The following is a 17,724-nucleotide window of genomic DNA, read 5'->3' on the forward strand; positions in this document are numbered from 1 at the left end:
GTTTTGCTTTTTGTTTTTTTCTTTTGTTTTGCTGTGGTAAAAATGTTCTAGATAGTGATGATAGCTGTGGAACATTGTGAATGTGACAAAAAACAGTGAACTATTCACTTTAAATGGTGATTTTTTTTTTTTTTGAGACAGGGTATCACTCTGTCACCCACGCTGAAGTATAGTGGAATGATCATAGCGCACTTCAGCCTCCTGGGCCCAAGTGATCCTCCTGCCTCAGCCTCCCTAGTGGCTGGAACTACAGGCACACACCACCATGCCTGGCCCCAAAGGGTGATTTTTAAAAACGTTTTGTGAATCTTACCTCAAAAAAAGAAAGAAGGCCGGGCGCGGTGGCTCACGCCTGTAATCCCAACACTTTCGGAGGCCGAGGTAGGCGGATCGCCTAAGGTCAGGGGTTCAAGACCAGCCTGGCCAAAATGGTAAAACCCCATCTCTACTAAAAAATACAAAAATCAGCCAGGCGTGGTGATGGGTGCCTGTAATCCCAGCTACTTAGGAGGCTGAGGCAGGAAGAATTGCTTGAACCCAGAGGCGGAGGTCGCAGTGAGCCAAGATCGTGCCACTGCACTCCAGCCTGAACAACAAAGCTAGACCCTGTCTCAGAAAAAAGAAAAAAAAAAGAAGGAAGGAAAGAAAAAAGAAAGAGAGAGAAAGAAAGAAAGAAAGAAAGAAAGAAAGAAAGAAAGAAAGAAAGAAAGAAAGAAAAAAAGAAAAAAGAAAGAAAAGAAAGGAAATGTAACTCAAATCAGGCTAATGAGATAACGAGGAAAGTTTTGTTAAATGTTTCTGAGGAAGTTCTTCCTGGCGCTCTGGCAGAGATCCTGGAATTCGTTCTATTTTCTCCTCTGAACATTGTAATCCTTGAATATAAGGCCTCAAACAGTGGTGATCATCCCACCAACCCTTAAAAAAATGGTGCCTGTCTGTGGTCCTCACGAAATGGGCATTTGCCCAAAATTGTGCCCTGTGCTATGGAAGTGCCGAGTAGATGATTGGGGGCTGACATTCAGCCCGTATGTGTGGTTGTATCTTCCCGAAAAAGGAGATTTTTTTGGTTTCTTTTTAAGGAAATTGTCTGCTGCCCAGAGGAATCTCTCTCTCTCTCTCATCCATCTGTCCGTTCATCCGTCCATGGCCCATCCATCTGACCATCTATCCTTCCACCCATCACCCATCCACTTGTCAATCTATTCATTCATTCATTCATTCAGTTGTCCATCCATTCATCCACCACCCATCCATCCATTCATCCACCTGTCCATCCATCCATCCTTCCATCACCCATTCAACTCATCCATCTATCAATTCATTCATCTGTCCATCCATCCATCCACCCATCCATCTCTTTATTCCTCATTCATTCAATACTAGAATATTCAAAGTCCCATGTCAGGTTTTTTGTTTTTTGTTTTTTAAGACAGGTTGGCTCTGTTGCCCAGGCTGGGGTGCAGTGGTCCCATCTTGGCTCACTACAACCTCTGCCTTCTGGGATCCACCTCAGCCTCTCGAGTAGCTGTGACTACAGGCATGCACAATCATGCCCAGCTAATTTTTGTATTTTTTGTAGAGACGAGGTCTTGTTATGTTGCCCAGGCTGATCTCAAACTCCTGGGCTCAAGAGACCTACCCACCTTGGTCTCCCAAAGTGCTGGGACTACAGGCGTGAGCCACCACATCAACTGGAATACCTTTTTCTAATTTGGTTAAGATGACCATATATTACAAGTGGCCAGCCTGGGGTAAGCCATGAGAATATAAAGAAAGATAGCCACAGTCACAGGCATAAGTCAACCCTTAAACCTGCCAAACTGACCAGGCATGGTGGCCAATGCCTGTAATCCCAGAACTTTAGGAGGCCAGGTGCTGGATCACTTGAGGCCAGGAGTTCAAGACCAGCCTGGGCAACATGGTGAAACCTGGTCTCTACTAAAAATACAAAACTTAGCCAGGCAGGTAGTCACAGCTACTCAGGAGGCTGAGATGGGAGGGTGTCTTGAACCCACAGGTGGAGGTTGCAGTGACCCAAGAGATCACGCCACTGCACTCCAGCCTGGGCAACAGAGCTAGACCTTGTCTCAATAAATAAATAAACCTGTCAAACATCTAGACTTCTGGTTATGTTTAAGATTAATCTTTTTTTTGGCCAGGCATGGTGACTCATGCCTGTAGTCCCAGCGCTTTGGGAGGCCAAGGTGGGTGGATCACTTCAGGTCAGGAGTTCGAGACCAGCCTGGCCAACATAGTGAAACCCCCTCTGTAAAAAAATACAAAAATTAGCCAGGTGTGGTGGCGCGCGCCCATAGTCCTAGCTACTCAGGAGGCTGAGAATCGCTTGAACCCAGGAGGCAAAAGATGCAGTGAGCCAAGATCGTGCTACTGCACTCCAGCCTGTGCAACAGAGAGTGACTTCATCTTAAAAAAAGAAAAAGAAAAAAAATAGGCTAGGCACGGTGGCTTACGCCTGTAATCCCAGCACTTTGGGAGGCCAAGGCGGGCAGATCACAAGATCAGAAGTTCGAGACCAGCCTGGCCAACATGGTGAAACCCTGTCTCTACTAAAAATACAAAAATTAGCTAGGTGTGGTGGCACATGCCTCTAGTCCCAGCTACTCAGGAGCCTGAAGCAGGAGAATCGCTTGAACCTGGGAGGCGGAGGTGGCAGTGAGCCAAGACCATGCCATTGAACTCCAGCCTGGGTCACAGAGTGAGACTCCGCCTCAAAAAAAAAAGAAACAGGAAAAGAAAAGAAATTGATATTTTAAAACCAGTAAGAGAGTTTGATTTGCAACCAAAAAAAAAAAAAATTTAACCAATAGGAGGTTATTTTGTTTTAAGAGCAGAAAAAATAGGATGAAAATAAATCAGATAGGTAGCTACCTATTTGACACATTCCTCCAGCTTACCCTGAATAAACCTGCCCAAGTATGTCCACTATCCATCCATCCCCTGAAAGGGACTGAGGAAGATCTATTATCTAGACAAATTCTTCTGGGACATAATATTTGGACATTTTAAACTTCCCCATAATCTGTCATGCATTTTCTGTTTGATTCATCATTGATCGACAAGCCAATTACTGTTCTTACCTATCATTTTATATTCAGGGACATTTAGTTCTTTTTTTCTTTCTTTTTTTTTTTTTTTTTTTTTTTTTTTTTGGTGAGACGAAGTGTCAATCTGTCACCCAGGCTGGAGTGCAGTGGCGCGATCTCGGCTCACTGCAACCTCCACCTCCCAAGTTCTCATAAATGTTTTCTAGAGTTTTTTGGAACCCCAAATTTAATATGACATTCAGACCAAGATGCAATAAACAAACATTTATTGATCACAAAAAAAAGAGAGAAGGCTAGGTGCAGTGGCTCACACCTGTAATCCCAGCACTTTGGGAGGCCGAGGTAGGTGGATCACTTGATCTGCCACAAGTTTGGGGCCAGAAGTTTGGGACCAGCCTGGGCAACATGGCAAAAACCAGTCTCTACTAAAAATACAAAAAGTTAGCTTGGAGTGGTGGTGTGTGCCTGTAATCCCAGGTACTCAGGAGGCTGAGGCTGGAGGATCACTTGAGCCTTGGAGGTGGAGGTTGCGGTGAGCCAAGATTGCACCACTGCGCTCCAGCCTGGGTGACAGATCGAGACTCTGTCTCAAAAAAATAAGAAATGAAAGAGAGAGAGAGGGAAGAGAGGCCAGATGAAGTGCTGGAGGCTTCTGAAGTGGTACGTAAGAACCAGGAATGGAGAATGTGTAGTTAGGGACAGGAAGAGAAAAATCCTAACCATAGTGTCTTTATTTATTTATTTGTTTGTTTGTTTTTTGAGATGGAGTCTCACTCTGTTGCCCAGGCTGGAGTGCAGTGGCACAATCATGGCTCACTGCAACCTCTGCCTCCCAGGTTCAAGCCATCCTCCTGCCTCAGACCCTCTAGTAGCTGGGATTACAGGCACGTGCCACCATGCCCGGCTATTTTCTGTATTTTTAGTAGAGATGGAGTTTCGCCATTTTGGCCAAGGTGGTCTCAAACTCCTGACCTCGGGTGATCCACCCGCCTCGGCCTCCCAAAGTGCTGGGATTACAGGCATGAGCCACTGCGCCCACCGATGGTGCCTTTAAACAGTACTCTTGATTCCAGGTGACAGAAATTCAAATTAGCCTAAACCATCATGTATTGGCCCATGAATCTAAAATGTCCAGTGGCAGAGCTGGCTTTGGTCATAGTCCAGGAGCTCAATGGTCTGTGTCACTTCGTTCTACTTTCTCTTTGTTGGTGTCATTTCAACAGGTTATTCTCTGGCAGAGGCAAAGGTGACACCCAACACTCCTGCCTCTATCCTACCTAGCAACCCCAAGGCAATACACTCTGTCTTGTCCAATAGCTGCAGCAGATGTCTTGGGTTTGAGCCTCATTGGCCCTTCTGAGTGTCACATGACCACACCCGAACCAATCAGTGAGACTGGCGAGGCTGGGTGAACTGTCTTGAATGGCTAGACGTGGGTCTTAACACCCACCCCTGCAGCCAGCCCCACTGAGAGGGCTGAGGGCGGGTGAGTCAATGGTTCCCCAAAGGGAATTTAGGGTACTGTTTCTGAAAAAATGGACAATGAAGGCTGAGTGGAAACAGCAGTCATGGAAAGCACACAACAGACAAGTGCCTTTCTCTCTGCCTCTGCCACTCAAGGCCGCCTTAAGTTCCTCCAGTGTGCTAATTGTTCCCCCGGGTCTTTTGAACATGTTGTTCTGTGTTTTTTGAATGCTCTTCCATACCTGTGCCTAAGTAACACCTGCTTATCCTTCAGCTGTCAGCCCCAACATCATCTTCTCAGGGAAGCTGTAGCACTTGTATTTTCCAAAAGTGGCCACAATTATTCATTCATGAGTAGATGCTCAATAATATCTTTTGAATGAACGCATGCATGAATAAAAGGTTAAAATGTAAACAAAGTGATCTTACACTCTTATTGAGAAGGGTGGCCTGTGTTCCCTTCCGTTGAATCCAGATGAGCTTGAGGCTACTGTGGAACTGACATGGTGTGACTTTTTTTTTTTTTTTTTTTTTTTTGAGATGGAGTTTCACTCTTGTCACCCAGGCTGGAATGCAACGACGCAATCTCGGCTCACTGCAACCTCCACTTCCCGGGTTCAAGCGATTTTCCTGCCTCAGCCTCCCAAGTAGCTGGGATTACAGGCGCATGCCACTACACCCAGCTAATTTTTGTATTTTTAGTAGAGACGGGGTTTCACCATGTTGGCCAGGCTGGTCTCTAACTCCAGACCTCAGGTGATCCATCCGCCTCAGCCTCCCAAGGTGCTGTGATTATAGGTTTGAGCCACTGCACCTGGCCAATAATATCTTTTGAATGAATGAATGCATTAATGAAAGGTTAAAACGCAAACAAGGTGACTTTGACACTCCTATTGTGAAGGGTGGTCTGTGTTCCCTTCCCTTGAATCCAGACGAGCTTGAGGCTACTGTGGAAGTGACATGGTGTGACTTCTGTAACTGGTCATAAAAGGTGAAAACCTGGCCGGACATCGTGGCTCACACCTGTAATCTCAGCATTTTGGAAAGATGAGGCAGGAGGATCACTTGAGACCAGGAGTTCAAGACCATGGAGGAGTGGAGTGGACTGGGCTGTGACCTGCCAAGGGCAACAAGCAAGACCCTGTCTCGCTCTCTTTTTTTTTTTTTTTTTTTTTTAATAAAGATGCCAGCCTGGCCAACATGGCAAACCTAGCCTCTACTGAAAATACAATAATTAGCCAGGCGTGGTGGCGCTCACTTGTAGTCCCAGCTACTCAGGAGGCTGAGGCACAAGAATCACTTGAACCCAGGAGGTGGAGGTGGCAGTGAGCCAAGATCATGCCACTGCACACCAGCCTGGGTGACAGTGAGACTTTGTCTCAATTGAAAAAAAAAAAAAAAGATATGAAAAGCTCCCACTTGGCTCTCTTAGGATGCTCCATCTTGGAACCCAACCACCATGCCATAAGGAAGCTCAAGCAGCCCCTGGAGGGGGCCCCCATAGAGAAGAACCGGGATCCCTGCCCACAGCCCTGGCTGAGTTCCCACCTGACAGCAAATACCAAATTGCCAGCCATGTGACTGAGCCATCCACAAAGTGGACCCACAAAGTGGGTCTTCCAGAATCTTGATAACATTGTACTCAGTGACAGAAGCCAGACACAATAGGCCATGTAGTGTATATTCCATTTGAAGTGTCTAGAACAGACAGATCTATAAAGACAGAAGATAGATGAGTGTTTCCAGGGACTAGGGGAAGAGGGAATAGAAGAGACTGCTAATGGTATATGTTCTGTTGTTGTTGTTCTTGTCGTTGTTGTTTAGAAACAGGGTCTCATTCTGTCACCCAGGCTGGAGTGCAATGGTGCGTTCATAGCTCACTGCAGCCTGGAACTCTTGGGCTCAATTGATCCCCCTGCCTCAGCCTCCCGAGTAGCTGGGACCACAGGTGTGCGCCACCACATCCAGATAAGTATAGGATTTCTTTTTAGGGAAAAGGAAATATCGTGGAATTAGATAGCAATAGTTGTACAATCCTGTGAATATACTAAAAAACATGGAATTGTATGGTTTCACATGGTGAAATTTATGGCATGTGAATTATATCTCAGAGACAACCAAAAAAAAAGTGGGTCCTCCGGCCCCTGTCAAGCTGCCCCATGTTGAGCATGGCATGTGGAACACAGACTTGCTGTCCAGGCCACATCCTGCCCAAATTGCAGATTTGTGGGTGAAATCAATGATTGTTGTTATTTTAAGCCACTAAGTTTTAGGACAGTTTGTTGCATAGAAACACATGCTGTCCAACCTGGCTAACTTTGTGAAACCTCATCTCTACTAAAAACACAAAAATTAGCCAGGTGTGGTGGCACACACCTGTAATCCCAGCTGCTTGGGAGGCTGAGGCATGAGAATCGCTTGAACCTGGGAGGCAGAAGTTGCAGTGAGCCGAGATGGTTCCACTGCACTCCACTAAAAATGCAAAAATTAGCCAGGTGTGTTGGCACATGCCTGTAACCTCAGCTACTTGGGAGGCTGAGGCATGAGAATTGCTTGAACCTGGGAGGTGGAAGTTGCAGTGAGATGAGACGGTGCCACTGCACTCCAACCTGGGCAACAGAGCAAGACGCCATCTCAAAAAAAAAAAAAAAAAAAAAAAAAAGGAAAGAAAAAAGAAAAAGAAAGAAAGAAACACATGCTGATATGGAAGCCTTCCATAACCACCAACCTAGGCTAGGTTATGGCCCCTGTCTGTCTCAGAATCTCTGCATTTTTCATTATAGTATTTATCTGAGTTTGTAAATAAGTATTTGATGAATTGCTGCCCTTTCTCTTGGCCAGTGAGCTCTGTGTGAATAGGGACCATGTTTACTTTTTTGAGACAAAGTCTTGCTCTGTTGCACAGGCTAGAGTGCAGTGGTGTGATCTCAGCTCACTGCAACCTCCACTTCCTGGGTTCAAGCGATTCTCCTGCCTCAGCCTCCCAAGTTGCTAGGATTACAGGCATGTGCCACCACCATGCCCAGATAATTTTTGTATTGTTACTAGAGACGGGTTTTGTCATGTTGGCCAGGCTGGTCTCGAACTCCTGACCTCAAGCAATCCACCCACCTTTACCTCCGAAAGTGCTGAGATTACAGGCATGAGCCACCTCACCCAGCCAGGATCCTGTTTATTATATTTACTCTAGTATCCTTAGTGCCTGGTACATAGTAGATGCTCAATAATATCTTTCGAATGAATGAATTCGTGAATGAAAGGTTAAAATGCAAAGAGATTTAGGGTCCAAGTGGAGGGTTCCTAGGGTCTTCCTAGTTGAGTAGGAGACAGAGTGACCAAAGAGCAGGTGGAAGATGGAGGTGAGGTAGAGGATTTGCGGAGAATGGAGAACATCTGGGAAGGGGAGAGGAAGGATGAGGAATTTGACAAGAGAAAACTGGAGCATAAATATGTTCTTACACACCTAATCCAGGCCGTCTGGTGTCGAGGCGACAAGAATGGAGACCATGGAGGAGTGGAGTGGACTGGGCTGTGACCTGCCAAGGGGGGAATGGTGAGGAAATAGCCACTTTTGTGTGTGTGTGTGTGTGTGTGTGTGTGTGTGACAGGGTCTAGCTTTGTCCCCCAGGCTGGAGTGTAGTGGCATGATCTCGGCTCACAGCAACCTTAGTCTCCTGGGCTCAAGTGATCCTCCCACCTCAGCCTCCCAAGTAGCTGGAACTACAGGTGGGTATCACCATGGTCAGCTAATTTTTGTAATTTTTGTACAGATGGGGTTTCGCCATGTTGCCCAGGGTGGTCTTGAACTCCTGAGCTCAGGTGACCTGCCCGCCTCAGCCTCTCAGAGTGCTCAGATTACAAGCATGAGCCACTACGCCCAGCCCACTTGTCGAGTGCCTATTATGTCCTAGGCACTGTGCTAAGTTGTTGCATGCATTAGTTCATTTTATTTATTTATTTAATTTTATTTAACTTTTTAAAATTTTATTTATTTATTTAACTTAACTAAGTGCTCTTCATGCATTAGTTCATTTTATTTATTTATTTATTTAATTTTTTTGAGACAGAGTTTCACTCCTGTTTCCCAGGCTGGAGTGCAATGGCGCCATCTTGGCTCACTTCAACCTCCCAGGTTCAAGTGATTCTCCTGCCTCAGCCTCCCAAGTAGCTGGGATTACAGGCACCCACCACCACACCTGGCTAATTTTTGTATTTTTAGTAGAGATTTAGTAGAGTAAAGTGCTGGGATTACAGGCGTGAGCCACTGCGCCTGGCCCATCTTATTATTATTATTATTATCATTATTATTATTATTATTAGTTTTTGAGATGGAGTCTAGCTCTGTCACTCAGGCTGGAGTGCAGTGGCACAATCTCAGCTCACTGCAACCTCCACCTCCTGGGTTCAAGCGATTCTCTTGCCCCAGACTCCCGAGTAGCTGGGACTACAGGTGCAAGCCACCACACCCGGCTAATTTTTGTATTTTTAGTAGAGACGGGCTTTCGCCATGTTGGCCAGGCTGATCTCGAACTCCTGACCTCAGGTAATCCACCCGCCTCGGCCTCCGAAAGTACTGGGATTACAGATGTGAGCCACCGCACCTGGCCCATTAGTTCATTTTAGCCACGATAATATCCCAGGAGTTAGGTACTATTATGGCCTCCTTTTAATAGCTGTAGAAATGGAGGCTCAAGGACGTGTGTGGTGGCTCACACCTGTAATCCCAGCACTTTGGGAGGCCGAGACAGGAGGATCACTTGAGGTCAGGAGTTCGAAACCAGCCTGGCCAACATTGTGAAACCCTGTCTCTACTAAAAATACAAAAATTAGCCAGGCATGATGGTGTGCACCTGTAATCCCAGCTGCTCAGGAGGCTGAGGCACTAGAATTGCTTGAACCTGGGAGGCAGAGGTTGCAATGAGCCCAGATTGTGCCACTGCACTCCAGCCTGGGCAATAGAGCAAGACTCAGTCTCAAATAAATAAATTAATGAATAAATTAAAATAAGTCTATGGACAAAAGTAAGGCTGGGTGTGGTGTTTTATGCCTGCAACCCCAGCCCTTTGGGAGTTCGAGGCAGGAGGATTGCTTGAGCCCAAGAATTTGAGATCAGCTTGAGCAACATGGTGAGACCCCATCTCTACAAAAAATAAAAATAGCTGGGCGTGGCGGCACGTGCCTGTGGTCCCAGCTACTCGGGAGGCTGAAGGATCAGTTGAGCCTGGAGGTCAAGGCTGTAGTGAGCTATGATGGTGCTACTGCATTCCAGCCTGGGCAACAGAGACTGTCTCAAAAAGAAAAAAAAAAGTAAGTCTCCATTGAACACTGACCCTCAATCACCAAGTCCTCACCAGAGGACATTTTTTATTTTTTTGAAACACAGTTTCACTATGTTGCCCAGACTGGAGTGCAGTGGTGTGATCACTACTCACTGCAACCTGGACCTCCCAGGCTCTGCAGGTCTTCTCACCTTAGCCTCTGGAGTAGCTGGGACTACATGTTCACTCCTACACGCCTGTCTAATTTTTGTAATTTTTTTTTTTTTGTAGAGATGGGGTTTCACCATGTTGCCCAGGCCGGTCTCAAACTTCTGGGTTCAAGCGTTCATCCCGCTTTGGCCTCATAAACTGTGGGGATTATAGGCATAAGCCACTGTGCCTGGCTACAAGTTCTTTTTTTTTTTTTTTTGTGAGATGGACTTTAGCTCTTGTTGCCCAGGCTGGAGTGCAGTGAAAGGATCTCGGCTCACTGCAACCTCTGCTGCCCGGGTTCAAGTGATTCTCCTGCCTCAGCCTCCTGGGTAGCTGGGATTACAGGCATGTGCCACCACACCTGGCTAATTTTCCTGGGTAGCTGGGATTATAGGCATGCTCCATCATGCCTGGCTAATTTTTATATTTTTAGTAGAGACGGGGTTTCACCATGTTGCTCAGGCTGATCTCAAACTCCTGACCTCAAATGATCCACGCTCCTTGGCCCCCCAAAGTGCTGGGATTACCGACGTGAGCCACCGTGCCCAGCCTACAAGTTTTTACTTCACTTGGGCAAACACCTAGTTTTGGGATTACTGGGCCAAGTGTACCTATGACTTAATAAGCAATTGCCAAACTGCTTTCCAAAGTGACTATACCACTTTGTCTTCCCACCAGCAGTACATGTGTGTTTGCCAACAGTATTGTCAGTAGTCTTTATTTTAGCCTTTCTGAAAGGTGTGCATAGTTTTTTCTACTATCAACAGTGAATGAATATTCTTATACTTATATCCTTTGTAAGTAGGTGTGATTATATCTGTAAGATACATTCTTAGAAGTAGATTTGATGAGTCAAAGGGTGTGAAAATCTGATTAGATATTGACAAACTGCCTTCTGGATGGTGGTGTTGATTGCCTACCTACCAATTATGTATGGCAGTGCCTGTTTCGACATATCCCCAGCAATTCAGTGTGTTACTCAATGTCAGTGCATGTTTTTAATGTATGTATAAAGGTATTTATTTTTTCATAGATGGGGTCTTGCTCTGCTGCCCAGGCTGGAGTCCACTGGTGCAGTCATAGCTCACTACAGCCTTGAACTCCTGGACTCAAGCAATCCACCTGCCTCAGCCTCCTGAGCAGCTAGGAATACAGGTGTGTGCCACCATGCCCAGCTACTTTTTTTTTTTTTTTAAAGACATGGGTTCTTGATTTGTTGGCTTGGCTGGTCTCAAACTCCTGGCTTCAACTGATCCTGTCGCTTCAGCCTCTCAAAGTGCTGGGATTACAGGCATGAAGTGCTGGGATTACAGGCATGAAGTGCTGTGCCTGGTCATTAGTACATGTTTTTTGTTTGTTTGTGAGACAGAGTCTTTCTCTGTCGCCCAGGTTGGAGTGCAGTGGCGCATTCTCAGCTCACTGAAACCTCTGCCTCCCGGGTTCAAGTGATTCTCATGCCACAGCCTCCCAAGTAGCTGGGATTACAGGTGTGTGCCGCCACACCCAAATAATTTTTTGTATTTTTAGTAGAGACAGGGTTTCACTATGTTGACCAAGCTGGTCTTGAACTCCTCCTGGCCTCAAGCAATCCGCCTGTCTCAGCCTCCCAAAGTGCTGGGATGACAGCCATGAGCCACCACACCTGGCCAGTATGTTTTTAAATACAATTTTACTTGAGACAATTGCATGTAAGTATCCATCTCATAGGGTTGTTGGTGAATACTTAATGTAAAGCTTTTAGAGCAGTCGTTGCCATACAGAGAGTATAATGAATGTTAGCTACTGTATGATTACCACTGCCAATCAGTCAATCACATTATTATTTGCCTCTCTCTCCGAGTTCCTCATCAACATATTCAGGAGTTTTTTGGATATAAACTTTCTCAAACCGTGTTTTTGCTCTGCTCGCACATCGACACACCAATAATCAACACAGAATACTTCTGTGGACCCCAGAAATGTGTGGGGAAATCCCCCCACCAGCAAGTATACAATTTTTTTTTTTTAGGTTTAGCCTCACTCTGTCACCCATAGCATGATCTCTGCTCACTGCAACCTCTGCTTCCCAGGTTCAAGCGATTCTCCTGGCTCAGCCTCTTGAGTAGCTGGGATTATAGGTGCATGCCACCACACCCAGCTATTTTTTGTATTTTTAGTGGAGACAAGGTTTCACCACGTCACCAGGCTAGTGTGGAACTCTTGACCTCAAGTGATCCACCCACCTTTGCCTCCCAAAATGCTGGGATTACAGACTTAAGCCATTGCACCTGGTCAGCAAACAATCATTTCTGCAGCTGATGCCAGCTGGGTGTCCTTCAATTTAAGTCTGACATCTTCGACCTGAAAATAGTGTCATTTCCCACAGGGTGAGAGCTCAGTCCCCAAGACTGCCCTCCTTCAGACACCAGTCGCAAGTCTGTCTGGGCCTCTGAAACTTCTGATGGACCGCCTTCAAGTTGGAGCTTCCACAACCGCCATTTTGGGTTCCATTAATTTGCTGGAGTGGCTCGAAGAATTCAGGGAAACTTAATTTTGTCTATACAGATGAAGTGACACATAGGGCAAAGTATAGGGGAAGGGGTGTGGAGCTTCCATGCTTTCCCTGAATGCAACACCCTTCAAGAACCTCCATGTGTTCTGCTATCCAGAAGTTCTCCCAACCCAGTTCTCTTGGGTTTTTATGGGACACTTTATTACATAGGTGTGATTGAACACCGTATAGAAATGTGATTGGACAGGCCAGGCGTGGTGGCTCACGCCTGTATTCCCAGCACTTTGGGAGGCCGAGGCGGGCGGATCACCTGAGGTCGGGAGTTCAACACCAGCCTGACCAACATGGAGAAACCCCATCTCTACTAAAAATACAAAATTAGCTGGGTGTGGTTGTACATGCCTGTAATCCCAGCTACTTGGGAGGCTGAGGCAGGAGAATTGCTTGAGCCCGGGAGGCAGAGGTTGCGGTGAACCGAGATCATGCCATTGCACTCCAACCTGGGCAACAAGAGTGGAACTGTGAAAAAAATTAGCCAGGCATGGTGGTGCACACCTGTAATCCCAGCTACTTGGGTGGTTGAGACGGGAGAATCGCTTGAACCCAGGAGGGAGAGGTTGCAGTGAACGGAGATTGTACCACTGCACTCCAGCCTGGGCGACAGAGCAAGGCTCCGTCTCAAAAAAAAAAAAAAAGAAATCTGATTGGACAGAAAGTGCATGATCTAAACCCAGCAAAGCCTGTCTGCTCAGACTTTTCTTGGCCTCTCTGTGCAGCATTTCTTCCGTGAGGGTACCGGGCAGAACCCTTTCTGGAATGAGGGTCTTTTGACCCACAGTCAGATTAGAGTCCTGCTTGAGGCAGGTCAGAGGTGGACAGGAGAAGATCAGAGAGGGAGATTCTGTTTCCTGAGGCCTAAATGCCTCAACATTATAATGAGGAGAATGGGAGTTAGATGCCAGGCTCTCAACTGCCTCAGTCCCCGCCCTCCCTGCCGTCTCACTCAACTGGGCCTTCCGAGAGCGCTCGCTGATTGGTGGAGTCTCTGGTCGACATTCACCACCCACTCAACCGCAGATCTCATAAACTGAGAGGGGCGGAAGTAGGCGGGGCGAGAGCTGTGCGCCTATTGGCTACAGACCACGCCGCAGGGTGAGTGGGGCGGAGCTGCGCGTGCAGAAACTCTATGGGGAGGACTAGCAAACAATCCGTTTAAACAAGTCTTGAAGGTGATGAGGATTCGTGCTCAAGTTTGAGAACCGCAGGGTTAATAGGTGGTAACTACTAGCAGTTGGTACTTGAGGCTGCAGAGACAACGAAAAACTCGGCTGGCTAAAGTTAAGCACTAAGGTGCCAGCAGCACCCCACTGTCAGAATCCTGCTGTTCTAAGGAATTAACTCATAGTTGTCTTTAAAACAACGAGGCCAGTGGGCGCAGTGGCTCATGCCTGTAATCCCAGTACTTTGGGAGGCTGAGGCGGGTGGATCATGAGGTCAGGAGATGGAGACCATCCTGGCCAACATAGTGAAACCCTGTCTCTACTAAAAATACAAAAATTAGCCAGTCGTGGTGTCGCACACCTGTAATCCCAGCTATTCGGGAGGCTGAGGCAGGAGAATTGCTTGAACCAGGGAGCCTGGAGATTGCAGTGAGCCGAGATCGTGCCACTGCACTCCAACCTGGCGACAGAGCGAGATTGTTTCAAAATAACAACAATGAAAAACCCAACACCTTTTCACTCCCTAAAGGGTTGTGGATTATCAAAGGTTTGTGTTTTTTTTTTTTTGGTTGGTTGGTTGGTTGGTTGTTTTAAACAGAGTCTCACTCTTTCGCCCAGGCTAGAGTGCAGTGGCACCATCTCAGCTCACTGCACCCTCCACCTCCCGGGTTCAAGTAATTCTTGTGCCTCAGCCTCCCAAGTTGCTGGGACTACAGGTGCGTGCCACCACACCCGGCTAATTTTTTGTATTTTTTTAGTAGAGAGGGGGATTTCACCTTGTTAGCCAGGATGGTCTCGATCTGCTGATCTCGTGATCCGCCCGCCTCAGCCTCCCAAAGTGCTGGGTTACAGGCATGAGCCACCATGCCCTGCCATCAAGGTTTTTACACAGTAACCCAACAGACTTCTTTTATGGAATGTAGTTGTTTTCTTTAATCATCTTTCTGGACCAGAGGTTGTTAGTGACAAGCAGAACCTGTGTGCAGTGGCAGACACTCTTGAAAATATATGAGAGACTGGGGCTTAAGTTCAGGTCTCAGTAAGCAACTATAATCCTATCCCCCGCCTTTTCCCCTCACTAAAGAATTATGCATTGGCCGGGCACGGTGGCTGACACCTGTAATCCCAACACTTTGGGAGGCTGAGGTGGGTGGATCACGAGGTCAGGAGATTGAGACCATCCTGGCCAACACAGTGAAACCCCGTCTCTACTAAAAATACAAAAAAGAATTAGTTGGGCGTGGTGGCACGTGCCTGTAGTCCCAACTACCCTGGAGGCTGAAGCAGGAGAATTGCTTGAACCTGGGAGGCAGAGGTTGCAGTGAGCTGAGATCGTGCCACTGCACTCCAGCCTGGGTGAAAGAGCGAGACTGTGTCTCAAAAAAAATAATAAATAAATAAAATAAAAAAGAATATGTATTAGACTACAGCCCCTGACAGTGCTGATGATGTAGGAATAAACTTGAATTTGCTCAAATATGTTAAGACTAAATCACCGCAACATGAGAACTATATGTTTTAGTATAAACATGGCTGGTGGTAGTGTAATTGTTTAATAATTTGTCACAATGTTTAGATTAAGAGCTGCTTGAGAGCTGTTTTTGTACCATTTACCTTTTCAACATTTCTTTTCAAAGTATGCCTAAGAATGACAAATTTACTCTGTAACTGAAGCCTTAATATTTTATATTGAACAGTTTTAAAGGACACCTTGGAAAAAAAGGGGGTATTAGGGCATTTAAAAGCAAGGATCCGAGCTGAAGTTTTCAATGCCCTAGATGATGACCGTGAACCCCGACCATCATTGTCTCATGAAAACCTTCTAATTAATGAATTAATTAGAGAGTATTTAGAATTCAACAAATATAAGTATACAGCATCTGTCCTCATAGCAGGTAAGTGGTTATTATTTATCACATAAAATCTGTTTCTCCCCTTTCCCCAATTCTCAGAAACTGTTTATCCTAGAAATCTACCAGATAGTGCCATCTGGGTGACTGGGACACAAAAATCACATGGGTTCTTTCTGTAGCTTAAACAGATTCTTACAAGAGAAAATACATAACTAAATAATTACTTAAACTAGGCATATACTTGGAAAAATCATCTATAATTCCTGTAACCGAGAATAAACAATTGTTGACGTTTTGTCCTGTTTGCCACCAGTTTTTTCCTGTGTATTAAGCTTTAAAAATATACGCTGATTAAGTATATTATTTGTTAAAAAATAGGCTGGGTAGGTGGCTCACACCTGTAATCTCAGTGCTTTGGGAGGCCGAGGCAAGATTACTTGAGCCCAGAAGTTCGCGACCAGCCTGGGCAACACAGGGAGACCCCATCTCTGGAAAAGAGTTTTTAAAATTAGCCATGCATGGTGGCACGTGTCTGTTGTCCTAGCTGAGGCTGAGCAGGGGTCGGGGAGGGGGTGATCATGTGAGCCCATGTGCTCTGGGCTTTAGTGAGCCATGATCGCATCACTGCACTCCAGTCTGGGCAACAGAGAGAGACCCTGTCTCTTTTTTCTTTTTCCAGAGACAGAATCTCGCTCTGTTGCAAAGGCTGGACTGCAGTGGTGCGATCATGGCTTATTGCAACTTTCACCTCCTGGGCTCAAGCAGTCTTCCTGCGTCAGTCTCCCAAGTAGCTGGGACCACAGGTGCATGCCTCCATGCCCAGCTAAATTTTTTTATTATTTATAGAGATGAGCTCTCACTATGTTGCCCAGCCTGGTATTGAACTCCTGGGCTCAGGTGATCCACCTATCTCACACTCCCCAAATGCTGGGATTACAGGCATGAGCCACTGCACCCAACCCCTGTCTCTTTTTTTTTCTTTCTTTTTTTTTGAGACGGAGTCTCACTCTATTGTGATCTCAGCTCACTGCATCCTCCGCCTCCCGGGTTCAAGCAGTTCTCCTGCCTCAGCCTCCCGAGTACCTGGAACTACAGGTGTGTGCTACCAGGCCCGGCGAATTTTTGTATTTTTTAGTAGAGACGGCGTTTCACCATATTGGACAGGCTGGTCCAACTCCTGTCTCTTAAAAAAAAAAAAACTGTCCTTGTCTATATATAGATATGTAGATATATGTCTATTTGTGTGTGTGTGTGTGTGTGTGTGTGTATATAGATAGATAGATAGATAGAGATAAAACTTTGAAATATTACTACTATGTAGTGCTTAGGTACATTTACAAATGTATGTATCTAAAAGCATGGTATTTATAAAGGACTAGGCTGGTATATTAGGTTGTTTTTGGATTGCTATAAATAAACACCTGAGACTGGGTAATTTATGAAGAAAAGAGGTTTTTTTGTTTGTTTGTTTGTTTGTTTGTTTTGAGACAGAGTCTTGCTCTGTCACCCAGGCTGGAGTGTGGATTGATCTCGGCTCACTGCAACGTCTACCTCCTAGGTTCAAGTGATTCTCCTGCCTCAGCCTCCCAAGTAGCTGGGACTACAGGCCATGCCCGGCTAATTTTTTGTATTTTTAGTAGAGACGGGGTTTCACCGTTAGCCAGGATGGTCTCAGTCTCCTGACCTCGTGATCTGCCCGCCTCGGCCTCCCAAAATGTTGGGATTACAGGCGTGAGCCACCGCACCCGGTTGAAGAAAAGAGGTTTACTTGGCTCACGGTTCTTCAGATTGTACAAGCATGGCACTGGCATCTGCTTAGCTTCTGGGAGGCCTCAAGGAGCTTTTGCTCACTGCGGCAAGCACGTTACATGGTGAAAGCAGGGGCCAAGGGTGGGGAAGGTTAGTGCCACACACTTATAAATGACCAGTTCTCATGAGAACCCACTCACTGTGGTAAGGACAGCACCAGGCCATGAGGGATCCACCCCCATGACCCAAACAACTCCTGCCAGGTCCCACTTCCAACACTGGGGAGTGCATTGCAACATGAGATTTGGGCGGAGACAAATATCCAGACTCTAGCAGCGGGAAACTCCAAACTCATCCTAGTGATAGGAGGCAGAGAATGATATTGGGGGTTGGGGGTGGGGAGATAAAGAT

The 17,724-nt window shown here is 46.2% G+C and overlaps 1 protein-coding gene across 1 annotated transcript in view; it reads left to right on the plus strand.

Moving 5' to 3' along the window:
• The window catches only part of LOC129393053 (polycystin-1-like), a 95,752-nt gene that overhangs the window by 75,976 nt on the left and 2,052 nt on the right, over window positions 1–17,724 (plus strand). Inside the window, 4 exon segments of the mRNA XM_055100259.3 lie at window positions 6,354–6,477; window positions 8,002–8,082; window positions 15,409–15,606; window positions 16,588–16,659. Coding sequence (XP_054956234.2) covers window positions 6,354–6,477; window positions 8,002–8,082; window positions 15,409–15,606; window positions 16,588–16,659 — 475 coding nt within the window.

This window comes from Pan paniscus, chromosome 18 (assembly GCF_029289425.2).
Source record: "Pan paniscus chromosome 18, NHGRI_mPanPan1-v2.0_pri, whole genome shotgun sequence".
NCBI classification, from domain to species: domain Eukaryota; kingdom Metazoa; phylum Chordata; class Mammalia; order Primates; family Hominidae; genus Pan; species Pan paniscus.